We start from the raw sequence: 27,216 nt of genomic DNA on the forward strand, positions 1-27,216 counted from the left end.
TAAATTTAGTTGTAGATCTAAAAAAAATTAAAGTATTCAATATCGCTAAGCCTTAAATGAGGGGTTTGCTGCTGTCTGCTGAGGAGTTCTGCCCTCTATCTCCAACCACAGTTTGGGCAAAATTAATCACATATTATAACCTCTAAAGTACCAAAATAATTATTTAAATCGGTTATTATTTGTCGGAGTTATGGTGTAAAATCTTCAAACACTCATCCCCTCTCCCAAAGGAACCGAGCTTAATGTCAGAATAAAAAGTATCCTATATTACTTCTAACACTTCCAAAAATATGTGTACAAAGTTTCATGAGGACGGTTACGTAGTTTTTGCGTGAAAGCGTAACAAGCAAACTTACATTGACGGTTATAATGTTAGTAAGGAAGTACGCATAAGGATAGTAAGGATGTACCGAGACAATACACCCATCGCCATCTAGCCCCAAAATTCTAAAACTGATGAATATTTTTTATGAATAATAAACATAAATATTTATAATACAGATATAGACACTGAAAAACATTAATGTTCATCAGACAAACACCATCCAGTTGTGGGAATCAAACCTTCATCAAGCCTTGGACTCAGAAAGCAGGGTTTCGATCCACTGAACTAATAGACGGTAATTTTTTTTACGTGTAAGCTAGTAAATGTATTACCTCGAAAAACTTTCGATCCTTGTTGGATGGTGGCGGTATACTCTTCCCGGGCAGTATGTGAGGGTTCTCATAGCAGAGCACTTTCAAGCACCGGAACTGTTCCTTTGAGTTGATGGCTGACAGCTTGGGGTATGGCGGAGCCTTTTGGTAGAGGCACGGCACATAAATACGAGCTTCTCTTCTTTCCTGTGAATAATAAATTATTGTCAGAATTATCAATGTTATTTACGTAATTATCTAATTATTATTTTTTTTATTTACATTATCGTAATTCGTAGGCCCGGGCAGCTTTGGGATTTTTAAATTACTGAATTTAAAAATTATTTAAATTACCACGTAAATAGTAAATTTCGTATGTTTGCTTTAAAAGTGCTTCCTATAGGCCTATTTAAGACATTCTTTTGGTAGTATATAATAGATTTGCATGGGACCAATCTTACTAATATAATAAATGTACATGTAAGTTTGTTTGTTACGCTTTCGTAAAAACTACTTAACCGATACTCATGAAACTTTGTACACATATTCTTGGAAGTGTTAGTAGTAATATAGAATACTTTTTATCCCGACATTAAGCTCGGTTTCTTTGGGAGAAGGGATTAAAGTGTTTGACGATTTATACCATAACTCCGACAAATTATAACCGATTTAAATAATTATTTTTGTACTATAGAGGTTATAATATGTGTTTAATTTTGCCCAAACTGTGGTTGGAGATAGAGGGCAGAACTCCTCAGAGGACGGCAGCAAACCTTTCATTCAAGGCTTAGCGATAGTAAGTACTTTAATTTTTTTAGAACTACAACTAAATTTAATGCCACATCAAAAAACAAAATCAAACTTGGGGGGGTGTTTGGTCCATGATCACCGGGCTGGATGGGTTGGTGATCACAGAAGATTATAGCAGAACAGAGGAACCTGCTGCTAGATTTCCATTATATTCCCTTGGCAGCGTCGCACAACAACCGCGGGAAGAGGAGGGGTGGTTACAACTGTATTCTGATATGCCATCACCACACAGCGCATCACCTGACTTACCTTTATATAGTTTGCAATAATTGCATCCCAGCTCGCATCGGGCACATCGTCTTCCGAATCACTGGATGTTCCAGAGTTTCGGGACCTGTCACGCAATGGTCTCTCTACGACGCGGTTAGTGAAAAAGTCATCGTCCAGTTCGGGCATAAACCTGATAAAGACAGTTTGGTTTAGAATTTTTAGAATATGCCAGAAAACGTGTACAGCAAATATATTTAATTTTGAAATTAGTTATCAAGTGGGATTTGAATCTGCATCACTGTTTCGGTAGCAACCTGATTATTTTGCCACTTAACCTCGGCCCCTCTATCTGACAATGCTAGAAATGTTATATAATTTAATTTCAATTTATTACTTAGCAAAAACCATAATGTTACATTTATATTACGCGATTTAAAATACATTTTAATGTATCTAAGCTTAGTTTTAATGCAGCCATTATAAGTATAAAGAAATCGATTTTATTAGGGATGCTATGTAAAAAAAAAAAATATTTATTGACTAAAGAATTGCTTAATCACATGTATTTTTTAAATATTTCATAAAATTTATTTTAATTTTCAGTGTTCTATTTAAAATGGGGCGGATGGTTAAATACTTTTATTGATATTGCGTATGGACTTTGCTTGTGGAGTGGTAATTTAGAATATGGACCATTTAATTTACTTTTAGTTTTTTCTGGATAATGCCTTTGTTTTTGTTTTATTTTAGTGTAAAGTGGTATATTTTTCTTTTTGGAGATGCCACGCTTCGCTGTAGCACATTTGTGATTGAATGGTTGAGAAAATAGATGAAAACAATCCTTGATGCGTATTATATATCATGCTAAAATTTCAGCCCCATAATTGCAGAACTTTTTGAGTTTTTGAAGCGTACACAAACCAACATAACATTTTTATATATATAGATATGTGTTTTAGCACTAAAGATGTCCCTCCTACTTCCAGAGGCATCCAGTATTATTTGGAAATTATAGATAGTTGCAATCATTGACTGCAAATCTTACATAGACTCTTCCGCACTTAAAGTGTTAGTAGTAGTACCTATTAAAGCATTTTGTGGCCTAGCTTGTCCAGGGACGCCCATAGATGGCACTTTTGATGCGTACATCACAGTCACCATATTAAGATGGGTTGTAGTGGCAGTAAATGAACGCGTTTTTTAAGCTTTTACACTAAGAGTTTTTAATACTGGCTAAAAAAACTTAAGACCCATTTTAAAGTGGCTGCTGCATTGATTAATACATTTCACCCTCCTGTCTCAAATCGCAGTGATGCTCAGGAAATCCTTAAAAATAAATCAAAATAGGTATGTTATTAATGGACTTAGTGTTTATGCAATTAATCATAATTTAAATTGACGTAGGTCTTAATTCCAATCAATAGAACTAGAAGTCTTTCTACAATTTATAGCATTTTCCTGAGCTATAACAAGAAACTAGGTGATTCTATATAGTCATTTTAAGAAGAGAGCTGCAAATATTATGTTTGTATTAAAAAAAAATTTAAATGAACCTGTGAGCATCATGCATTTAGCAGTTAGCTATATTGTGTGAATATCGTTAATTGTTAGTTGTAGGATTTAGTGGCGTTCAAATTCAGGGTCTTGTATTTGAGCAAGCCCAGTTAACTCAAGGACTAATTTAACTCGTCATGATCCCTTAAAGTCACCATGCTTGAATAATATAATCTATTGAGTTAATTCTCATATCATTGGGTACATACCAAATCAATCAGGGTCATTCCTATTATGGGGAAAATGTAAAGGCAAACAGCTCATATGTAATTGAAGTGTGCAGGGAGGTAGACCTACTGCTATGTGTGGGAAAGAATCCATAATCCAATACTATTGTAATTGTATAGTAGGAAAATGAACAGTAGGTTGCTGTACTTACACCATGAGCATTATATTGTATTTAGGTTGGACAAGATACCAATAAAATATAGCGCCTCCTGCACAGTTTTTAGATGACATATTAATATATTATACTGATGATGAAAAGGAATAAAATATTGAATAAAGAATGGTTTTGTTTATTTCCTACAATGACTGCATCCCAATTAATTACATTAGTCAATGTCCCACTGCTGAGCACAAAACTCTGTCACAGGAGGGATTTAGAGCATAAACCCACCACACTGCTCCAATGCGTATTTGTGGGCTTCAACAATTATTACCACACGTTAGAGTGAATATCAATCGGGACAAACAGCTTAACTTTCTCTTCGAGGCACACGGCTGGATAATGCAATAACTCCAGCATAACACTGAGAATTTCTTGACAAAAAAAGCCAAAACCTAACACATTTTTAAACTGTTTTGGCCATTACAGACAGCTATGAAAATTAGCCTCATGAGATTCCCATAAATGCTCTAATTGATGACCTTCAGCTCTGAAATGAAGGGCACAAGTTTTTACTTTATTTATTTTGAGTTGTATGGTGGCCTGGTTTTTCCTTTGCAGATTTAAAAGATATACATAGATAGAAGAGTTTAGATTATGATTTTTAGTATGGCATATTTTATTTACCTTTGTGCTATTTACTCACAAAATAATGCCACTTCTTAACCATGCACACGCATGCTGCTGTAAGCGTATCACATGGTTAATGCTGTTTTTAATATTTTCTAAGGGAGGATAAAGTAGTGGCAGAAGTTTGGCCTTATTTTAAATGATAACTTTATCAAGATAGCATCTTATAAGTGTTTAGAGGCTCTAAAATTAATCTCTCCTCACAGCTTTATCAACTCTCAAAACACTGTTGTAAAAATGGAAAAAATATCCAAATTATATATGCTTAATAATGAACAGGGGTAAACTTCTCCTAATTCATGTTCCCATGCTTTAGCAGGTGGACATGTTAATTATATCCCTTGTTGGATAAAATAGGGGGTTATAATTTTTCTCTCCTCCTACTGCTGTAATAATTTTATTTTATATGTATCTCACAATTCTTTGTGTAATCCTACTACAACCATTTCTTAGGCAATGACTTATAGGTAGACACTAAAGTAAAAATTAAAAACAATATTAGATTCAGGTGCCCCACAAGCTGGGCACAAGTAACAAGAAACAATTGAAAACTAATAAGATAACAGCAAAATATAAATTTAACAGGACACATTGGAAGGATACACGGGACACGATAGTAACATGAGGGATAGAAAATGGACAAGACATGCCACAGAATAGTATCCAAGGGAACAAAGTGGAAGTCTCTTGAGGAGGGCTGTGTCAGTATAAGCTGATGTAAGTCATAATAAAGGGTATTGGTGATTTTTTAATGACATGGATTGCATTCTCTCCTTTTTTCAAGTAGGCTTGCGCTATAAATACACACATCGCCATCTTGTCCCAGTTGTCTTGTCGTAGCTTGTGTAATCGATAATGGTGACTGGTGAATATTTTTATGAATATTATACATAAATACTTATAATATACAGATAAACACACTGAAATACATTCATGTTCGTCACAGAAACATATTCCAGTTGTGGGATACGTACCAGGCAAAGCTGGCAACAATCTCAGCAATTGCTCGTTTCCAATATCATCAAAATCATAAAATAAAACCGTATGACGAGTGTAAAACCTTCCTTGGTCTAAGATAGATGAGATCTTACCCGAGAGGTTGGTTTTCGTTGCCCATTGTTGTCTTCCCGTACCCGTTCCCGTAGTTAGCTGAATACCAAACTACTGAATATTGATTATTTATTTACTGGTTTATGATAGTGATCCTATGGAGGCTACCCTCCATAAGTGATCCACAGTCCACGCCGACAGATATATCAAAAAAATTACACAGAGTATTACTCAGAACTCTATGAGCATAGTCATAGAAAATATATAGTGACATCAATTACTCCTGAAAAAAACGTTTTTATTCCTGCTGCGTAATGTTAGGTAAAATTAATATAAATAAATACCATATTACTGAATATGATAATAAATCACTGATTTCTATTATACTATGAAAAATGTGTTACGTGTACCAACACGTAACACATTTTTTTCAAGTAGAATTACTCTTGAACCTTTAAAACTGTTTGTTTTCTACACTGGTTTTCTAGCATTGATTTAATAAATAGCTAACTAATTTTTGGCAAAAAAAGATTATGGTCAAAAAATAGTTACACATGTAGTGTGTAATGTGCATGCATGGTTGTAACACAGATAGTGTTGCACCGTGCAGTGATTATCATGTTCGATATTGAAAAACTTAGTAATTAATTATTATAAAAATTAAACTATGTGGGCCGACGTGTCTCAATACTGTGGGCATGTTCTTCATCATGATCTGATGATATGGTTGCGGATACTGGGACAGATAAAACACGAGAAACTGATTACAAGATTGATTGCACACTAGTTACACTAGGTATTTCACAATAACAGCCATTAACACTGTTAACACTAGGTACACTGTAGAACTATATAATGAACGAAGGGTTTGGTGTCGCGGTGTGCTATCGACCATCCTGCAGCTCCAAACTGCCAACCAACGGCGGGCACCAACCCCACTCTTGAATATGACAACTGATCACCCCCGGATCGTCACACCAACTCCATCCAGGTTATAAAAATTAAGTAAATTGGGTGATTGAATTAACCAATACTATAAAACCTAATTGGCCAATAGATGACACTTTTTTGTGTGAAAATAGATGGAGAAAATAGATCACCCGGCCAGAGTAGCCTAAGAGCCCAGGACTGCCAGACCTTCGTTATTTAATAAAAGCTAAAAGTTCTTCTGCGCGTGTCCTCTATACATATAAGAACGACTATAGAGTTTTAGTTGCGGTTACTTGGGCAGGCAACAGGTAGTAAAGGTAAATAAAATAGTACCTTAAATTCGTTAAAATATAGCTAATTTTTTTTATATTTTATTGATGTAGATAACTTGCCGGACACCCCTAACCTTTAATAAACTATAATTATACTTTCGCTACAGCATAAAACCAAAATTGTATATATGTTACTTAGGAACCTATGAAAAAATGTTACCTCAATAGCCGGACAGTATTTATGGTGCTTACACCTTGCCAGCGCGAGGTAACGACTTTTCTAACGGGTGCGAGTGAGTTAGGTCGCTTAGTCGACTGCGAACTTTTACTATACATCATCTGTCTTTTAGTGATGTATGGAAGATAAGACATTAAAAAAATAACCCGAGTACCAGGCAGCTTTCAAGGACTTCGGCAACAGCGAATTAGTTGAAAATAAGATTTTCAACAAAACGTCTTCAGTATTATTCATAGATTTATATGAAATGTTTACAATGTCCCTGAATGTTATTAGTGTTGATGACCCTGGACTGCAAATATTTATCGACTAGTATACAGTCTCCGATAAAAGTTACGAAATTTTGACGACGACTTGCAAAAGCGAGCTATTTTAGCAATTTCTGCGAGCAAATTTTGTATGTACCAGTTGAAATAATGCTCATCTGAAAAGTCCAACCACATATCAACCAGACAATAACGACTGGGCATTGGAAAATGTCAAATTGAAGTAATTACACTTAACCCTAACGAAAATCTTGAAAAGCACGTAAGTAGTTCGTAAATCCAATTCATAAGTTAATTTATATCTGACGGCGCCTCTGAGGCGATATTATTTTTAAAAACAAAATATCATTTACGTCGTCGCTATCGTAACTTTCCATATTAGCAGAAGTAAAGACTTGTTTTATCAAATAATTATTTCATTGCACTTAAAAACGTTATCACAACAATATGGAGCTCTGCTCGGTTTGGCTACTCATGCCAGAAATACACTGAATACTCTGTATTTATAAAGAAATCCCAGGTGGGGTGATAAGCAATCTATTGTTTACAGGTGTACCTCGATTAGTTTATAATCTTTAATTATGAGCAAAACAATTACAATTAATCTTTAATCAATTTAGTTTTTAGGATAATCAATTTAGCAACTTAATATGTAGTTGCGCCGATATATCTTATCACACTCACCAGGATGTAAAAATCAACGGAGTTTAATGTGTTAGGAAATAGGGAATATATATTCGACAAATCTTTTGTTTTAGAAAAAACAGTAATGTTACAATGCCCAAGTACTGTCCGTCACCACTGGGCCGTCACGTCGGGCGCCTCCCACCAACAGTATTAGTATATAAAGTTGAAGGAAATCTCAGGAAATACTGGACTGATTTGAAAAATTAGTTCAGTGTGTGATTGCCTACCTATCGAAGAAGGCTGTTGGCTATATAGCATCACGCAAAGACTAATAAGAGTATAGCATTAATGGAAAAAGTTTTAAAATCCGTTGTTTTTTAATCATTTTGAGAGCTTTTCCGCTGCGTGCGTGCCTAAACGGTTAAAGTCTCGATAAAATCATGTATGACAAGGTTGTTCCCCTTTAAAAATTCTAAAAAAAGTCCGGGACAGCATTTGTTTATCATTTAAGGTTGACTTATACCTGCTTTTATATTATATATAGCATAGCATAACGAGAGCTTTTCGTTATGCTATATATAATATAAAAACCAAGCATAGTTTGTATACTCATTGATCGTACACTCATAGTGCTCTGATGTAGAATAATCTCCTTTACTAGATTCTCATTGATCATATAAGATCTATGGCCGGGATGCGAGTTTGACAAGATTGACTGGCGGAAAAGAAAATTTAGCACGGATTTGAATTAATTTCTTGAGAAAAGAAAAGGATGGTGATAGAATGTTACAAATTGGGATAGATGATTTATAATGGAAACGATATACTTAATTAAATGTTGTTGTGGCCGAACAAGAGTCGTATGTACTGGTGATGCAGTTGTTAAAAGTTGTACGTTGTTAAGTGTTGTGTGCTACAATAGTGGTACCTGATGTCTATATACTTAATAAATTATTGTTATGGCGGAACAAGAGTCGTATATTATACTGGTGATGGAGTTGTGATAAGTTATTGGTACTATGGTGGTACCTGACGTTGCATTAGATAAGAATAACTCTAATATCCTTTGGGTTACTTAGGTACCATAATATATGGAACCCCAGAATTATTTCATACTGGCAGTATATGTAGCCGAGGTTGCTCTATATAAACAACTTAATTCAAAAGTCTTGGTGTTATAAATTAGTATAGTAATTATGTTTGAACTATCTTATACGTCTTGTATGGCCTAGTGTTATAACTTATGACAATGTTGTAGGTAATTGTGTCTATAAGTATTGTTTCGACAGATTAAATAAAAGAGCAACAGTGGTCTTCTCCGTCTTCTCAAGGTAACAAGTAACATGAATTATCGAGAAGTTTAATAATATACAGTGTTAAAGTTGGTACAAGATTTATTTTAATATCTAATAGAAAACATTTTCTTTATATAAACAGAAGAAAAATATTTAAAGATACTTAAACAATCGATTCACCTTTCTTTGTAGCAATGTTCACTTAAATCTGAGATTTAATGATGACAACAAGTTACAGGTTCCTGCAAGTCATACATTGGCGTATGGCAATTCTATTAGGGTTAAGGTGGTTAACCTTTGGAATGATCTACCAAGAGAAATAAGACAGTACTAACTTTAAACATCTTCAAATCAACCATTTCCTGTCTAACATGTAGTAAAATTAGAATGATTTATATATTATGATTTTATGAATCTTTATATTTTATAGTATTAGTATGTAAAGTACATGTAATGTATATCTATTATTTATTTTTAAATTGAATGTTGCACTATCCCATTTTCCATTAGATGTATGGAGGAGGTCGCTTCAAGCTTCAAGCGATAAGGCCGCCTTTGCGCATATATATTGATTTATCTTTTGTTTTGTTTAATTTGTTTTAATCTAAAAATATTCATTCATTGGAATAAATGATTACTGCTTAAAAACTAGGTTTTTTAATTTAATTTAACTTCAATAATACTATTTTATTAATAATGTGATCTAAGTGTAATCCTGAACATTGATAGTCTTGAAGTTAATATGTGACTTCCCATTCACAAATTTCTCAGCATCAGAAGTGGGATACGATTTTGGTCCAATGTAAATGGATTGATGTTATTGATGCTTCCTGAACTATTAGCTCCCAAAACAAAAATATGCAGGCACAATGCAACAAGGCTTGCTGAATTTCCATTTAAGTATATGGTGTCCGGGAAACCAATTGGTGTACTTTGCAAGAGACTATGCTTATTATCTGCAACTGGTATGGCCAAGTTGCGCTTTTTTATTTTGCTAAAATGATTAACTTGGAATCAAAATGTTCAATAAGTTTGATAATTTAAATTACGAAATTTTATTCAACTAGTCAGGTTAACCAAATTGAATTTATGTTAATTTTAATTTCATTAGTGTTACAATGGTGGTGGGTTCAATAGTGTTAATATAATTATTAATTGGTCAGATTGGCTGTATGGAATGTGTGATATATTTATTTTTCTTACAAATCTTATTTATTACATTACATTTGAGTTCAAGTTTAAATAGAGCAAATTTTGAGGTTAGCGAAATGGAATGTGTATTAAATTTTTATTGTCATTAGTCTGTTCAATTTAAGATAACTAATTACCTAGTGAGGTTAACCAAGCTGTTAATTTTTATTTAGGATCTTTTCTATGTACTTAGATATTGACCTTGTACTTGTCAGGAAAGCCTAGTTAGATAAGATAATGTAAATTATTTAAAACAAATGCAACAAAACAATAAAAAAAATGTTCTTAAATAAAAAAAAGTTTAATTTAAAAAAAAATGAGACTAAAAATGCCTGAGTTGCAAAATAATTATTTGACATTAATTATAGAAGTTCCTGGAGGTGTATATATTGCTGATGACGTACTACTCTTTCTTAAAAAATTGTGCAACAGCACACAGGTCATAGTAATTATAGTAGTTTTTTCAGGGTTCAGTAGTATAGGTTTTCTAAATATTCTGAATCTTGAGGCTAGTATCCCGAATGCATTTTCAACCACTACGCGTGAGGATGAAAGTTTCTTATTAAAAATACGTTTTGGTGTTCCTTCATTATGGCTTCCTGGATATGGCTTCATCACATGAGTTGTCAATGCAAATGCTCCATCTCCCAAAAAAACATACGGAACGTCTGTTGTACCCCGTGGTAGTGGTCTTGGCATCGGAAAATTTAGATTATTTGAACAAATTCTTTGCCATAGTTGACTATTACGAAACACACCACCATCACTAATTCTTCCCTGGCTTCCAATTTCAGCAAAAATAAAATTGTAATTACTATCGACCAGAGCCAGAAGTACTATGCTGAAACTCTTTTTATAGTTGTAGTATTCCGAACCACTATGTGCAGGAGATTGCATTACGATGTGTTTGCCATCAATTGCTCCTATACACCTTGGAAATTTTCTGAATCCTTTTGCTATTTCTAACCACGATTGTGGATTTTCCGGAATCTGTAAAATAAATATTAATTGTTATTTTATGTATATAATATATCGTTATTTTCAGAATCCACCTACGCCTGAGAGTGGAATTGCCAGTAATGATCTAGGTGAAAATGATCATCAATCAGAACCTACGGCATTATCTCCATTGCCAACTGTATCGCGGCGCCGAAAGAATCCAGTGGAACTACAAGAAGCTGGCAAGACTATGAAGGAAGCCATAAGTTCACTGCATAAAGTTTTAAATAAACCACAAGTGGTAGAAGACGATTTCGATCGGTATGGCAAGATTCTTGCTAATAAGCTTCGTAAACTATCTGAATCAGAAAGCTTAAAAATCATGTATGAAATTGATGGATTATTTATTAAGCGTTTAAATACTACACCCACATACTCTGCACGGCCTTCACCGATTTACTCATCGTATTCAGAGCCAACACAACGACTTCAATTATCACATCCGAATACATCACCAATATATTACGTACGGCCTGAATCGTCATGTACCTCATACTCAGAACCAGACATGTCAGCAACACGTTCTTCTTCAGCCGTTTCCAATACAAATACCATACAAATTTTGTCTAATGAGATTGTGAGCCCACCAACAGATACAGATTACGACATTCTCGGTCAAGCATTTCATCAAGCATAGTTAATTAAATCCTAAAAACTAATTTTCTTTTTTTCGTCGGTTGTTTTTTTTTTGTTAAAAAGCTGCTGTAATAAATAAAGTTTATAAACAGTAAGTGTTGTTATTATTCTGTATCCACACACTTACCGTAATTTGATCTTTCAATACTTGGTTTAGTGCAATGCATACTTCAGGCACAATTCTTGATATAATCGAACTCGAAACTTTGAACAGGAAATGTAAGCTTTCAAAACTATCGCCTGTGGCTAAAAATCTCAAAGTAATTGCTAGGCGAATTTTGGCTGGGATTGCTTCCCTTTTAGGCGTATTCTTCTTAGTTATGAATGGAGCAATTTGTTGTAGTAAATATTCAAAGTCTATTATAGACATTCTTGTAAAGTTGTTAAATTGACCCGAGGGTTCCACTATCAGTTCCGCCAATTGATTTTCCATGGTGCTTCTGAAATATAAAGATATATATATATGATTAACTTATCATGCAGGTAAAATAAAATAAAAGTAAGATAAATTAAAAATCAACAGGTTTGCTGCCACCCCCGCACGGGTGCGGGGTGAGGTGTACATACGCGGGGCCGTCCACGCACCGGTGCGGTCTCGCGTCATAGTAAATTCTTAGAATCTGTTTGGCGCCGGCATCGGGCCGAGAACACTGTATTTGGATCGGCACTGTGGTTGAAATTTTAAATTTTCTTACCGTCTTTTTGGTTTTTTCGTAACTTTGACGGTTCAGTTTTTATACACAAATAACGAATAATAAAAATGGATTACAGAGAAGGCTCTCCTAAACCTAAAAGGCAGCGAAAACAATTGTCTTCTGTTTTGAATGACAGTGAAATAGAAGAGGCACTGTATTCTGATAATTCTGAAGATGACTACCAGCCTGATGACGAGGAGTCAGCATCAGAGAGTGAAAGTGAGGAACACCTCTGGAATATTGAATGCCGTCCTCCGACACGTCCATCAGTGTTACCTACAGTTCAGGAGCAAGACCTGCAGCCGTTCACTCTAACTGTATCAGACAGTCAAGGTCAAGGTCAAGCCCAGATAAACCAACCCTCTGCATCAGGTTCAACCTCTGAATGGACTACAACTGGTGAGATGAAGGAAATTCGTTTTACGAAATCAAACGAATTTTATGGTGAAGTTGAAGGAGCAAATCCTATTGACTATTTTAATTTTTTTTTACTGAAGATTTTTTGACGATGATTTGTACTGAGACCAATGCACAGGCACAGAGGTTGATAGCTAATCATAATCAGGAAGTTCCAGGCAGAAGAAGTAAAGATTTTGCCAGGATTACTGGATGGAAACCGGTCACTGTCTGCGAGCTGAGAATTTTTCTTGGTTTGTTATTCCACATGGGAACTATCCCCCTCAGTCGTCTACAAGATTATTGGAAAACTGATAGGCTGTTTTCCATTCCAATTTTTGGGCAACAAATGAACAGGAACAGATTTCTCCTCATAATGAGATGTTTGCATTTTACCTCAGAGGAAGAAAGTGAGGACCCAATTTTCAAGGTTAGAAGTGTTATTGATTACTTCAACAACAAGATGATTGAATGTTATTATCCTGCAGCACAATTATCTCTGGATGAAAGTATGGTGCTATGGAGAGGGCGATTGAGTTTTCGGCAGTTCATCAAAAATAAGCGCCACAAATACGGCATCAAGTTGTACATGCTCACTGAACCAGATGGGTTGATATTGAAGTTTCGAGTGTATGCAGGTGCAAAAGATACAGACGTGACTGGAAAGGAACACGCTGAGAAAGTTGTCATGGAGCTGCTTCGGGAAAAACTAAATAGTGGTCACGAATTATATATGGACAACTATTATAATAGTTTTGGTTTGGCAAAGAAGCTGCTTGATCACAACACCTATTGCACAGGCACTCTCCGTAAAGATTTGAAAGACAATCCTCACGAACTCATGAAAAAAAAAATTAAAAAAGGAGAAAATTGCTCAATGTTTCGTGATGGAGTGCATGTTGGTGTGTGGAAAGATAAACGTGTTGTGACGTATATTACTACCCAGTATGAAGACAAAATGGTTCAAGTTCAAAATAAACGTGGCCATGTTACTCAGAAACCAGAAGCTATTTCGAAATATAACGATTACATGTCAGGAGTAGACAGGCAAGACCAGCTTCTAGCTTACTATCCATGCGAAAGAAAAACTACGTTGGTATCTGAAAATAGCCATCCACACATTCCAATTACTTTTATTGAATTCAATGAAGATGTACAATAAATATTCAGGACAACGTAAAATGTCTCTCTATGATTACCGCTTGAATGTCATAAATGCTCGGCTGCCAGAACATGTGCCAGAAAATAGACCTTCAAATACCCACAGTGCTCATAAAATAATGAAGGCCACTGAAACTACTTCAAATGGGCGTCTCAAACGAAAGACATGTCGCCAGTGTACCAAGAATAAAAAGCGTACTGACTCTCCTTGGTATTGTGGCACCTGTCCTGACAAACCTGGACTTTGTGTGGAATGCTTTGAAAATTACCACTTAGAACTTAATTAGTCTTCAGTTTCGTTGTAATGTTGATTGATAATAAACCATATTTAAATAAATATTAGCGTATTATTACATATAAATTATAAAAACGTAGTTAACTCATAACCCGCACCCGTGCGGTCTTTGGCACTGGGGATGAAAATTTCATTCCCAGTGCCTAGCACGCGCCGGTGCGGTGCAGTCCCCTCCTCACTTAAAATACTGTTAAATATAAATATACATAATTAAGTGTAATAATAATCTTAGCTAATCACTTTTAAAGTCGATCAAAAAAAAAAAAAAATTTGGCCTCCCCGTTGATCATAAATTTTTCAAGTGGCAGCGAACGTGTTAAGTCTTATTGCCATTTTCTTATGTTTTAAGTATTTACCTGCTTCTATTGCGGTGCATAGTAACCATCCACCATCTTCTCCTTCGCCATGGCTTAAGAATTTTCTTTCTATGGTAAATGGATAAAAAATTATAATAGCTCACAGCACAAAGGCAAACAGCAGCTGCAATTTCCACGTCCATTGTCACAGAAATCTTCCGTACAAATGAAAACGCGAGTGTGTACAAGTACGCTCTCGCCGAGACTATCACCGGCCGAAACTCTCGACGAGTGTGTACAGCCGCCATTACAATGAAGTCATATTAGGACTCCTGTGGAATTTTAATGATTTTTTTTGGTCTATCACTTTAATTATGTTTTGATTATGCCTATTGTTGGATTGAATACTGTTTACAGTTTATTATACAGTACCAGGATGACCGAGCTTCGCTCGGTATTTTTTTTTTTTTTTTTAAATTGTGTTTTTTGGAAATTGTATTTAAGTACGAATTACTAATAAAATGATGAAATATGAATAATATTTTTCGATCTTACTGATAGAATAATAAAAAAATATGAACTGGTTATTTAAAGAAAAAAATCATGAGTGCAATTAGTTTAATCTTATATTAGAAACTTTAATTATGTTTTGATTATGCCTATTGTTGGATTGAATACTGTTTACAGTTTATTATACAGTACCAGGATGACCGAGCTTTGCTCGTTATTTTTTTTTTTTTATTGTGTTTTTTGGAAATTATATTTAAGTACGAATTACTAATAAAATGATGAAATATGAATAATATTTTTCGATCCTACTGATAATATAATAAAAAATATGAACTGGTTATTTAAAGAAAAAAATCGTGAGTGCAATTAGTTTAATCTTATATTAGAAACAAATACTTAATTTTTTACAGTTTATCAATCAATTACGTAAGTATAAATATATATATTTTATTTATGTCATCGCAGTTTTAATTTTGAAATCGGATTTTAATCTAATACTTCTTTCCATACTATATTGCGAAAGATTGACTTTTAACGTAGTTGGTCGCTTAACTCTAGAAAATGCCACATGTAACATGCCATGCATGGGAAATTGGTGACGCTGCATGGTGCATCCCAGTTGTCCTTTTGATGAGTCTAAGGTTATCCTTGGTATATGTACTTCTTTGCCGAATTGTTCACCAGTAACAACTTTTGCCTTTATTATGTGATTGCACAGACTTGTGACCACGAGTCTCACACCATTGCATAGTCCTTCTGACACGTCTAAATTACGTAACAACATTATTAACGCATTTTTTTTCAATTTTAGCTCTTGTGGTGGCAAGTCTGAAATGTTGACACTATTGAGAAATTCTTTTGTATATTCGACTCCTCCTTCAGGTTGATCTTTCATTGAGTCATGGCTATAGTAAGTTTTGTACTCTCCGGGAAGTTTAGCAACTATATCATCATTAATTTTTTCAACATCATTGTTAAGAGGCGCGAGTATTGCTCTATCTTTCATCCCTTCATAATTTTCATTGGCTAAGCAGTTACCAAATACTTCATCAATAAGATTGTTGCTTGAAATGATATTCTGTGGCAATTCAATTTCTTCCATAGCATGTAAAGTCAGTTCGCCGTTGCCTAATTTTGGTAAATAATCAGCAAATTGACGTTGCTCTATATCAACGCGCATATTTTCTTCTAGTTTAAGTCTTAAAAACAGACCATAAGGAGCATCGTTTGATAGAAAGATCTAATAACTCAGATTTATTTGCACGTGGCTGTACAGGCAGACATTGGCGAAAATCTCCTCCTAGTACTATTACTTTTCCACCGAAAGGGAGATCCGAATTTCCAATGGATCGTAAAAGTTGATCAATGCTCTGCAAACCATATTTTGGAAGCATCGGAGCTTCGTCCATAAGAAAAATATCTATTTCTGCTAATTGTCTCGCTTTAGAAGAATTAGGTTTGATACTTGAGACTGAATCTGGTGTCAGTGGTACTTTTAGTCCAAAAGTTTTATGAGAAGTACGTCCATTAGGCAATAATGTGGAAGCAATACCGGTAAAAGCCATACATTTTACTTTGTATCGTTTTTCAGTCAGCATATAGTATAATGTTTTATATATGAATGTCTTCCCAGTACCCCCCGGACCATCAATGAAGAAGCATTTCGTTTCAGAAGCTGTATTATTTACAGCTAGAAGAATAGAATTAACTACTTCTATCTGCTTTCCTTTTAGTAACTGGTACATTTGCTCTCCTAATACTGCTGATTCATCCGTGTTTAAATTATCTTGATTATCTTCAAGATCGTAATTATCAATGTCCTCAAAGCCAAAAGTTTGTACCCAGTATTGGAAATTTCGGCCTTCTGCTGCTTCAGTGTTTAATTTTTTAGCAATAATTCTGTAACCACGTTTAATTGCATTTTCTATAGGCTGCCCATTTTGCCGGGCTGCATGTTTAAAATCTTCTGACAAATTTTCTTTAAATGTTTCCCACAAACGCTTTGGATTTTCATGAGATCCGTAAATTAAAATTTGAACAAAAAGGCTTGCTACAGGCATTTTAAATAATGCGGATTCTTGTAATCCTACTATCCATTGTTGATCGTTGTAAGTCAAGCCACGTGCTAAGCAGGCTTGTTTATACGTTTGATATTGGATATCTGTTACGGTTCGAAGGTCTTCAAAACTTGTCGCATCTTTCACATGAAATAGTAACAATCGCAAGTGGTAAAGTTCCGGTTGAGCAACGAAATTTACATTATGAATCCTACCAATGACTCGCAAATGACGAACTCTTGGCTCCCATTTGCTAGATTTTCCGATCCATTTAAAATTTTCAGGCATCTGCCAATAAAAATGATATTGACGTAAGACATTATCGCTTGAATGATTGTCTTTTAATTTCTGTATTGTGCTTAAAATAAGCCTTTAGAGTAGACCATTTTTGGCCAATATCGGCTAAATCTTCATGGGTTTGGTCCAAGTTTGCGATCCGATACTGTCCTGGTAAGTGAATATCCAGTCGTTGGACACTATGACTTTAATTTTTGAATTTCAAAAGCAAATAATCGCGTGTATGCTTCTGGTGGCGTGACACAACGTCCTTCAATGTATGTATTTGCTTCATCATAAATCAGTGTCCTTTGTTCTTCTACAACTTTGATCGATGCACAGTCGTGTCCTTTATAAATGTATTTATAAAGATATTTCACAGCCAAAATACTCCCTACGTACTCAACGTTTATATGACAATTATATTTTTTCAATAAATAGGTGTGGTAGGGGGCTACATGACGATTATCTCTTGTTATACGACGACCGTTTATGTCTTTGCGATAAACCGCATGTTCGTGTGAAAATTGGGGACTATGAGGGTCCAACTGCGGATTGTAGCGTCGTCGGTAATTTGGTTTACCATCATCTACTAAAGACGTAACTTCCTGGTACGATTTTGGAAAGTCGAACCGACATTTTGTTCTTCCGTTTTTATGAAACATACACGTTGCATTGGGATTTAAATCGCCACATGAGTTGTGAATCATCCATTGGAGTACTAATTCTCTTAACTCTAGGTCATCATTTCCGGGTATTTCGGATGAAATCAAGTCATCGAGCTCTTCTGGTTGATGAATCTTGTCATCAGATGACATATTTATAAGCAGATGCATATGTGGTAATCCTCGTTTCTGAAATTCTATAGTGTATACAAAAGCCGATACTTTTCCAAAGATTTGTTTTTTTATCTAAATCTTCTATTAATTGGTCAAATTTTAACTTAGCAGCTCGAGCCACGATATCAGGACGATCCTGCGGAAGCTGTTGCAAGATTGTTCCATCTTCTAAATTTATTTGCAATGCCTTTTTTATTTCTGGCCAGTTAGGATTTGATGTCATGGTGATAAAGAAATCAGGTGATCCAAGCCTTCGAACGATTGCCATTGCATCTTCAAAATTTTCTGTGTAATACCTCGTCGAACCAGGAAAAGAAGAGGGTAAAATAATCTATTCATCAACACTGGCATTTTTTTTTTCGGCAAGTTGGTTAATGAAACTGGTTACTCCCGTATATTGTTCAACTAGAATTTTATTTTGGTAGTATTTTATCCACTGAATACGGTCACGCTCTACACGAATGTAAGTATCCACTAAATATTGTTGAAATAATCGACCCCCAAAGTGCAGTGCATTAAATGGACTTCTGTTGATGGAGACTCTGTTAAAAATTTAACAAATTCTGGTTGAAACGAAAGCCTGTATTGTGCCAGTTCAAGCAGAGTTAAATGACTGCGGCTTGCATAAGGCGTTTGTAACTTCAAATCTGGGCTAAAACCATCCGTGCCAGCGGGGTAAAATAATGGATAAGTAAATGGCTCAACTCGCTTATCAACATTACTTAAAGAGACAATGTTATTATTGGGCTGATGAACAATCATTTCATTTTCTGGAAAACTTTGATCAGCACTTAGTGTAAAAACTGCACAAACCTCATTACACGCCGGTATATTGAAGCTTCTGCGATCAGCTTCACCTGGAAGCCTAAATAAAAGCTTTACGTATGGTGGGAGCAACCCTTGGGCATAAGTTAACCGATTCATTTCATCCTCCACTTCTCGCATCATTATATATCCAATAACTTCATCATTGAGGTAGTAATTCCTAAATTGAGTGGATGATTTTCAACTCTTTCATTCACGGCTTCATCAGGGTCTAAAAAGTATAGTTGTCCATACTGTGGCCGTTCAAAGTCACCAACATCATTTTGGGTCGGATGTGCTGCCATATTCATTTTATGATATACTTGTCCTTAAACAATAAAACTATAAATTCCATGGCTATTTATTGTTCTATCATCTTCTACATTGAAGGATGCTATAGCAAAAGATGCGTTTATCTTTCTTATTTTTTTTATGAAATTCTTCCGAATATGGGTGACGGTTTAAAAAGAGACGTACTAATTCATATGAAAATTTTGGTTGCTCCATTACAATTCGTCCATGCAAACAACAGTCACCGAAAGAATTTCTATTTATACGATTAGAAACGCGTTCCTCCAATGCAATGCACCACAATGGATACACAAAATTTCAAATGGTCCTAAGGCGTCATATTGCACAGCTGCAGTAACGGCACATTTATAAGTCGGCAAACAATTATTAAGTTCTAAAGCCCTACGTCGTCTTCCGTCTCGACGTCTTTGTTCTTCTAATCGGTGCTTTCGTTGTTCCTCATTTTCAGTAGCTACACGATGTGCCGCACGCTGCCGCAAATCTTGCAGACGTTGATCTCGTTGTTCGTCATTTTCAGTAGCTACACGATGTGCCGCACGCTGCCGCAAATATCGCAGACGACGCTCTCGTTGTTCGTCATTCTCAGAAGCTACACGAACGCTTCCGCAAATCTCGCAGACGACGCTCTCGTTGTTCGTCATTCTCAGAAGCTACACGCTCTGCCGCACGCTGCCGCAAATCTTGTAGACGTCGCTCTCGTTGTCCGTTATTTTCATTAGCTACACGTTGGGCCGCACGCTCTCGTGAAACATCTAAATCATAAGACCTTTCTGCTCGTGTAATTTCAGTCAAATTTTGCAAGCATGTCACTTTAGCAGCACGTGTGGGACGAGCAGAAACCTGATTATGTTCTGTATTTAACGAGAGACTGTGAGAACTTTGAGAATCCTGATCAGTTTGATGACGATGCTCTTCTAGGTGTTCTTGAGACGAGTTGCGGCTTCGTGAAGTTAGATTGTTTATAAGCGTTTTTTTCCAAGATCGTTTAGGCATTTTTAAGTGAACACGTGCATTAAGAAAACACAAATAACATAAATAAACAATTGATTTTAGTCTAACCTCAGCAAACACTCATTGACTTCGTGTTACTTAACAACGCCATCTGCTGTTGTGTCGTTAAAGCAATTAGTTGCTCATAAAAAATAATATTATTATTCGCCAATAGATGTCAGGAAGAGTCATATTATCACTTGATACTACTCAAACGCCTCCTTTTTGTTATTTTTCTTCCAAGTTTATGTTTAAGTTGATTATCGATAAAAAACGAATAAAATGACATTTTCTAAAAATGATTCCTAGCTAGATCGATTTATCGCCCCCGAAACCCCCTATATACTAAATTTTATGTAAATCGTTGGAGCCGATTCCGAGATTCCAATTATATATATATATATATATACAAGAATTGCTCATTTAAAGATATAAGATAGTAATATTAGTGAATGCAGAATGTTACTGATTTAATGCTTATTGTTAGGGCGCGTCGGCGTTTTATGCCGAACCAACGCCAAGGGAACGTGTCCTACTGGGTGACGAGGCGCGAAATAAGGCAGGTATAAGAACCCTGCCTTATGTTCTGAGACAGAGTTGGACCTCTGTCTCGTGCGCTGGTCGGCAGCCGTCTGCTACGCACTCCGGTCGTGACTTCCACCGTGTTCAGGTAGTCGTAGCCCGTGGTGGGGGTAGCGACACCGTTCTTCAGTCGCCGACACTTATTTTAACTAGCTGGCTGGAACGAACAAACGAACAGTAAAGACAAAACCAAAGAGATATTAGGTGTTAATATATTAATTAACATAAGAAAACATGTACATGACCATAATACTGACATTCTTTACTTGAATTCTATGACAATCCCTCTCCATTAAATCAGTGACGTAGTTATTGAGATATGTAAGTGCTCGTCTTAGCCTAGGGCAAAGATTATCTGGAGATTCACTGTAATTTGCGTTCGTCGAATTTGTTTCGGAATGATGTTTTAATTAATTTTGAGATTCGCTCTGATTAGCTTCTCCGGGATTATTAAGTTGAGATAAACATACATCCATTCTCACAAACTTTCGTATTCATAATAATATAGTGGGATGGTTCGCATGATTTCGATCCCCGTCCCATATGCCTCGCGACTTGCTGTTATCTGTGAAGAGTTATGACCTTTTTCACCGACAATATTTATCAGATCTTAATTAAATTAGACAATGTCCGGAGCTTAAGTCCGGAGGATGCCCGTTCGAATTCCAACGTATGTCCGATTGTATGTCATCTACAGGTCGCATTACTCAACCGATTCTCGTGAAATGTTGGAGCAGGTTAGATAATTACAACACTCTGATACATACTCATAAAATTTTACAACAATTGGTTGAGAGATGTGGCCTATATGTGTAAAGAAGAACAGTCGGACATCAAACGAAAGCATTTTAGTCCAAGCTGAAACCGAGACACTTCTTTAATCCCAAAGGCTATACCTATATGCTACAAACCTAAAAACACCCTAAAAATCGTTGTTTTGATTACAGGATTGTGGCTCATCTTCACAGTCACATAATACAGAACGTGGAGCTACAGAAAAAGGCGCTACAGAACAAAATACGACTAACATGAATACTGAATCTACGATTCCTACTAAAAGGAAGCCAACAAAGAGAACACACGAAGATGCGGAGTATGATGCCGAGAAAAAAATGTAGGAAGAAATGCGGAAACAAAGCGATAACAGCAACGATTCATACATTGCTTTTGGCATGCACGTGCTAAAAAAATATAGAGAATGGAAGGCCCAGGTATTCACTTATTCACTATAATACCCACAATGTTCAGGATGGCACTTAATCTTTCATTAATTAACAGTATTATTGAAGCTAAATACCTAGTTTCTTATATTAAAGTATTCATTTTATAAAAGACATCATTAAAGCCCACCAACCTGCTTTAGAGCAGTGTTGTGGGTCTGTACTCTATAAACCTGACTTCCCAAGGAGTGAAATAAAACAACTAGACTGACTCTAATACTGTATATTAGGCTTCTCTATAATTCATATTACTTATTACCTTCAAATGACTCTACTACCAGTTCGGAATGCTGTCTTCGGCAGAGAAGACCACTGGCAAGAAACTCTACCGTTGCTCTTTTATTCAATCAATTAAAACAAGACTTATAAACACAATTACAACATTATCATATGTTATAACGCTAGGCCCTTTGATACAAGACATATAAGACAGGTCAAACATAACTACTATTATCACTTATAACATCAGGACTTTTGAAACAAATTGTTTGTATAGAGCAACGTATGCTACATAAGCTATCTGTATGAAATAATGCTAGGGCTCCATATATGATACCTGAATAACCCAAAGGATATAAGAGATATACTTATCTGATGCTACATCAGGTACAACCATAGTACCAACAACTTTTAACAACTTATCTCAACTCCATCACCAGTATATACGACTCTTGTTTTGCCACAACAATATTTCGTTAAGTATGTCGTTTCCATTATAAATCATCTATTCCCAATTTGTAACGTTCTATCCACAATACTTTACTTAATCTTCTATTCTCAATTCATTAATTTAAATCCGTCCTCACTTTTCTTTTGCCGCCAATCTAACTTGTCAAACTCGCGTCTCCCCCCATAGATCCTATACTTTTATTTGACAGTCTACTAAAGACCATTATTCTATTTTCAATACACTATCAATGAGTATACAAACTATGATTTGTTGATATATTTAATATAATCATCGGGTTTATCATAGATAAAGTGCTATAATTCCCTATTTCCTAACACGGCCATTCTGACAAGTACTTCGTTCTCGAAGTACATAGGGTTATTCTTTTTCAGGTATAATATGTTTTGTATCATAAGTCCTTAGGTATATAGAATATCCTAACAAGTACATAATCTTATGTACACCTCTATAACGTTAGTTTAAATTGTATATAAGCACAAATATCATCAAATCAGTTACATTCTGTATACACTTTTATCAATAAACTGTAAACAATATTATATCAAAAGATAGGCATAATCAAAACATTTTATAATTAAAGTGAAAGAGACCAAAAAAAATTTTCATTAAAATTCCACACCATTTAACATATTACAACAATATAATACTTCTAATAAAGTAAAATGATTAATTTTCAACAATGTAAATCAAAAATACTCATTTTCATTTATCTTGTACATTTTAACATGTACAATCACAATCCAAATATTTCCATCTCAATATAAATCTCAAACAATTTATCTTTTGCCTCTAGTCCAACTTTATCAAAATATCCACATAGGTAATTGTATTTCAAATCAATTCTGTCATTAACATTGTTAGTCTCATTTAGTCACAGAAGCAATCGGTACAGTCTAATAGTCAAACCAATATATACCAAAACACCAACACCCACTGGTGATATCAACAACATCATCACTCTCAAGTGATATCAAAAACATCATCACCCACTGGTGATATCAACAACATCATCACTCTCAAGTGATATCAATAACATCATCACCCACTGGTGATATCCACATCATCATCACTCTCAAGTGATATCAATAACATCATCACCCACTGGTGATATTCATATTTTTTCCACTGTCCAAGTCAAGTAATATATAAGATAAATAAATTAATATAAAAACGCTAAGATGGAATTATTTCTATTAGTTTACATCTTTTTTTTTTTATCATCTCATCATAAAAGCCAAGGTATATGTTCAATTGTTATTTCTATTATTCAATGTTTTATTTCAATCTAAACATCAATAAAATCACCCGTTTAACAGAATCATTTATCATACAAGGACTATTAAAATTTCAAATAGAAATTGAAAATTTAAACAACTGTAGACCTAAGTATAATATAATTATTTATAATGCAACTAATATATTTTCCTTTGCAGCAGCAACATTAATTTAGTTTATATTTGTATTTATTCTTAGATAATTTTAAGAACTTCTCTAACCATCATACTGAAAGATTACTAACCTAACCCATAACATTTAAGCTGACTCCCAATTATTTTCTTCGCACAATCCAACATAGACACTAAACTATTTCATTTAGCTATTCAGTAGTAATTTTCCCTATATGTATTGTTCTTATACATAATCATATTCTATTCTATTCTACCAACAAATTTTTTTTTTTTTTTGTTTTTTTTTTGTTTTGTTTTTTGTGTATTCTTTTATATGTTCTGAATAATTTACATAATCTCTCCTATCTCGGCTTTCCTGACAAGTACTTCGATCTCGAAGTACATAGAAAAGTTCCTAAATAAAAGTTAACAGCTCGGCTAACCTGACTAGTTGCTCAATATAAACTTGAAATCTTGTATGTAATAAATAAGAATCAAAAGAGAAATCTATTTCACATTCCGTTCGGCTAACCTGACCAGTTAATTTATTTTAACCTGGACAGACTAATAATAAAACTTAGCACAAATTCCATTTGGCTAACCTTATTAATTAAATAAAACTTGATAATTCAAATTAATCAAACTTATCACACATTCTGTTTGGCTAACTTGACTAGTTGGTTTATAACAAACAAAACAAATATAAATCAAATTTATTTTTGACTCCAAGTAAAAAAGAGCCACTAGGCCATACCAGTTTCAAATAATAAGTACTATCTTTGCAAAGTAGAAACAACAAAAATAAAAAATAAAAATATCACATCAATTGGTTCTCCGGACCACATATCCTTGTATAGAATTTCAACAAGCATGGTGCTTTGTCTCCAGAGTGTTTCTGTTTCAGCACATAGCAGCAAAAAGTTGAGGCATCATCATAAACATCAAACTCTTTACTATGTCCACATTTCACAGGATGGTTCTAAAAAAAAGTAAATCTGCATTAGAGAAAGGCATAAATTGGACATGAATAGGATCCAACTTCTGATGCTAAAAAAATATAGAGAATGGAAGGCCCAGGTATTCAGATATTCACTATAATACCCACAATGTTCAGGATGGCACTTAATCTTTCATTAATTAACAGTATTATTGAAGCTAAATACCTAGTTTCTTATATTAAAGTATTCATTTTATAAAAGACATCATTAAAGCCCACCAACCTGCTTTAGAGCAGTGTTGTGGGTCTGTACTCTATAAACCTGACTTCCCAAGGAGTGAAATAAAACAACTAGACTGACTCTAATACTGTATATTAGGCTTCTCTATAATTCATATTACTTATTACCTTCAAATGACTCTACTACCAGTTCGGAATGCTGTCTTCGGCAGAGAAGACCACTGGCAAGAAACTCTACCGTTGCTCTTTTATTCAATCAATTAAAACAAGACTTATAAACACAATTACAACATTATCATATGTTATAACGCTAGGCCCTTTGATACAAGACATATAAGACAGGTCAAACATAACTACTATTATCACTTATAACATCAGGACTTTTGAAACAAATTGTTTGTATAGAGCAACGTATGCTACATAAGCTATCTGTATGAAATAATGCTAGGGCTCCATATATGATACCTGAATAACCCAAAGGATATAAGAGATATACTTATCTGATGCTACATCAGGTACAACCATAGTACCAACAACTTTTAACAACTTATCTCAACTCCATCACCAGTATATACGACTCTTGTTTTGCCACAACAATATTTCGTTAAGTATGTCGTTTCCATTATAAATCATCTATTCCCAATTTGTAACGTTCTATCCACAATACTTTACTTAATCTTCTATTCTCAATTCATTAATTTAAATCCGTCCTCACTTTTCTTTTGCCGCCAATCTAACTTGTCAAACTCGCGTCTCCCCCCATAGATCCTATACTTTTATTTGACAGTCTACTAAAGACCATTATTCTATTTTCAATACACTATCAATGAGTATACAAACTATGATTTGTTGATATATTTAATATAATCATCGGGTTTATCATAGATAAAGTGCTATAATTCCCTATTTCCTAACACACGTAGCGGCAGAGTTGAGAAAATACGATCCTATAACCTTAGCAAGAGTAAAACATTCCATAAATACTATAATATTTGACGCTGATATGGCATGTATAAATCAACTCAATCAGTCTACAATGCAAGACAACGATGAAAGAAGACCAGGTTATTTTACTACACATTATACCGATATCTCCAATACAACATCCTCTAGTGATTCTAATATGGGATCCGGACTTACACAATTGATTAACGATTTGAATACTGAGAATAATTTTTAATTAGATATTGTTTGTTTCATTTTTATTGTTTGCACATTAAATATGCACATACTTATGATTGAAATAATAAAAATAATGTGAGTTACAAAGTTGTTCGTTCTTACCTTTATTACATCCTTCAGAGCTTTCACTTTGGCATCGCACACCTCCGGGACTATTTTTGAGATTGTTTGCTTTGACACGTGAAATATATATTGTAGTATATGAGTCTCCTGTGGCCAAATATCGAAAAGTTATTGCGAGTCTCTCTTTCGTCGTTATTGCTACACGCCAGTGTGTATCAGCTTTTTTAATAAATGGTTTCACCAGTGTATATATATGTTCAAATTCTTCCACGCTCAATCTTAAAAACTGTGGTGTTCGATAGTGAATTTCATAATTAATCACTTCCAAATTCTTTACCCTCTGTTGGAAAAGTGGTCGTATCCAGCATTGCCTTCTTTTTTTTTCAGTTTGTTCCTTCTGCGTAATTTTCGAATAGCAGCAGCAATAGCAGAGCTACAACGAACGCGACCGCTTTCATTTTGGATCGAATGCAAACTGAGAGCGCAGCGTGTCTAGGATATGCAGCGCAGTATTGCCGCGCACACATTTCTGGGATGTCTACACTAGTCG

The 27,216-nt window shown here is 34.8% G+C and overlaps 5 protein-coding genes across 10 annotated transcripts in view; 2 read left to right on the top strand and 3 right to left on the bottom strand.

The window, feature by feature from the left end:
* The window catches only part of LOC120635958, a 37,512-nt gene extending 32,065 nt beyond the window's left edge, over positions 1-5,447 (bottom strand). For all 3 annotated transcript variants that reach the window (XM_039907165.1, XM_039907166.1, XM_039907167.1), the window contains exons 1-3: positions 5,320-5,447; positions 1,696-1,846; positions 658-843 (exon numbers count right to left, since the gene is read on the bottom strand). In XM_039907165.1, coding sequence (XP_039763099.1) covers positions 658-843; positions 1,696-1,846; positions 5,320-5,345 — 363 coding nt within the window. In that variant the 5' untranslated portion in view covers positions 5,346-5,447. The remainder of the gene's footprint in view (positions 1-657; positions 844-1,695; positions 1,847-5,319) is intronic.
* Positions 5,448-8,313: 2,866 nt separating this feature from the next.
* Positions 8,314-11,835, top strand: LOC120636121. Of its 4 annotated transcripts, none has more exons than XR_005659347.1 (2): positions 8,314-8,942; positions 11,143-11,276. XR_005659347.1 is itself a non-coding variant. In XM_039907419.1 (2 exons), the coding sequence occupies exons 1-2, from the start codon at positions 8,485-8,487 to the stop codon at positions 11,731-11,733; spliced, it is 609 nt and encodes a 202-aa protein (XP_039763353.1). In that variant the 5' UTR covers positions 8,314-8,484; the 3' UTR covers positions 11,734-11,835. The 4 variants fall into 4 exon arrangements, 3 of the variants coding, with proteins under 3 accessions (XP_039763353.1, XP_039763354.1, XP_039763352.1); XM_039907419.1 differs by having other exon boundaries at positions 8,314-8,502; positions 11,143-11,835; XM_039907420.1 differs by having other exon boundaries at positions 8,314-8,499; positions 11,143-11,835.
* A 657-nt stretch (positions 11,836-12,492) lies between these two features.
* On the top strand, positions 12,493-14,295 carry LOC120636382 (piggyBac transposable element-derived protein 4-like). The gene is made up of 3 exons (XM_039907835.1): positions 12,493-12,826; positions 13,225-13,919; positions 13,975-14,295. Exons 1-3 carry the CDS (start codon positions 12,493-12,495, stop codon positions 14,269-14,271), a joined length of 1,326 nt encoding a protein of 441 aa, XP_039763769.1. The 3' UTR covers positions 14,272-14,295.
* Positions 14,296-14,345: 50 nt separating this feature from the next.
* LOC120636384 lies at positions 14,346-16,265 on the bottom strand. Its single transcript, XM_039907837.1, has 2 exons — positions 15,622-16,265; positions 14,346-14,466 (listed from the first exon to the last, which is right to left on the bottom strand). The coding sequence occupies exons 1-2, from the start codon at positions 16,263-16,265 to the stop codon at positions 14,346-14,348; spliced, it is 765 nt and encodes a 254-aa protein (XP_039763771.1).
* Positions 16,264-17,160, bottom strand: LOC120636119 (ATP-dependent DNA helicase PIF2-like). The gene has a single exon (XM_039907416.1). The coding sequence runs from the start codon at positions 17,143-17,145 to the stop codon at positions 16,279-16,281; it is 867 nt and encodes a 288-aa protein (XP_039763350.1). The 5' UTR covers positions 17,146-17,160; the 3' UTR covers positions 16,264-16,278.
* Positions 17,161-27,216: the final 10,056 nt, after the last annotated feature.

Source organism: Pararge aegeria, chromosome Z, assembly GCF_905163445.1.
Source record: "Pararge aegeria chromosome Z, ilParAegt1.1, whole genome shotgun sequence".
NCBI classification, from domain to species: domain Eukaryota; kingdom Metazoa; phylum Arthropoda; class Insecta; order Lepidoptera; family Nymphalidae; genus Pararge; species Pararge aegeria.

Excerpts from the sequence above, each read along its gene's own strand:
- LOC120636384 (XM_039907837.1), bottom strand. The coding sequence starts at position 16,265 with ATGCGCGTTGATATAGAGCAACGTCAATTTGCTGATTATTTACCAAAA. Across the intron at positions 14,467-15,621 it reads AGAGTTAAGCGACCAACTAC|TATTTTAAGTGAGGAGGGGA; the intron begins GTTAAAAGTCAA and ends TATATTTAACAG.
- LOC120636121 (XM_039907418.1), top strand. The coding sequence starts at position 8,424 with ATGGAAACGATATACTTAATTAAATGTTGTTGTGGCCGAACAAGAGTC. Across the intron at positions 8,472-11,142 it reads GTTGTGGCCGAACAAGAGTC|AATCCACCTACGCCTGAGAG; the intron begins GTATGTACTGGT and ends CGTTATTTTCAG.
- LOC120636119 (XM_039907416.1), bottom strand. The coding sequence starts at position 17,145 with ATGCCTGTAGCAAGCCTTTTTGTTCAAATTTTAATTTACGGATCTCAT.
- LOC120636382 (XM_039907835.1), top strand. The coding sequence starts at position 12,493 with ATGGATTACAGAGAAGGCTCTCCTAAACCTAAAAGGCAGCGAAAACAA. Across the intron at positions 12,827-13,224 it reads CTCTGAATGGACTACAACTG|AGGAAGAAAGTGAGGACCCA; the intron begins GTGAGATGAAGG and ends ATTTTACCTCAG. Across the intron at positions 13,920-13,974 it reads GCGAAAGAAAAACTACGTTG|ATGTACAATAAATATTCAGG; the intron begins GTATCTGAAAAT and ends AATTCAATGAAG.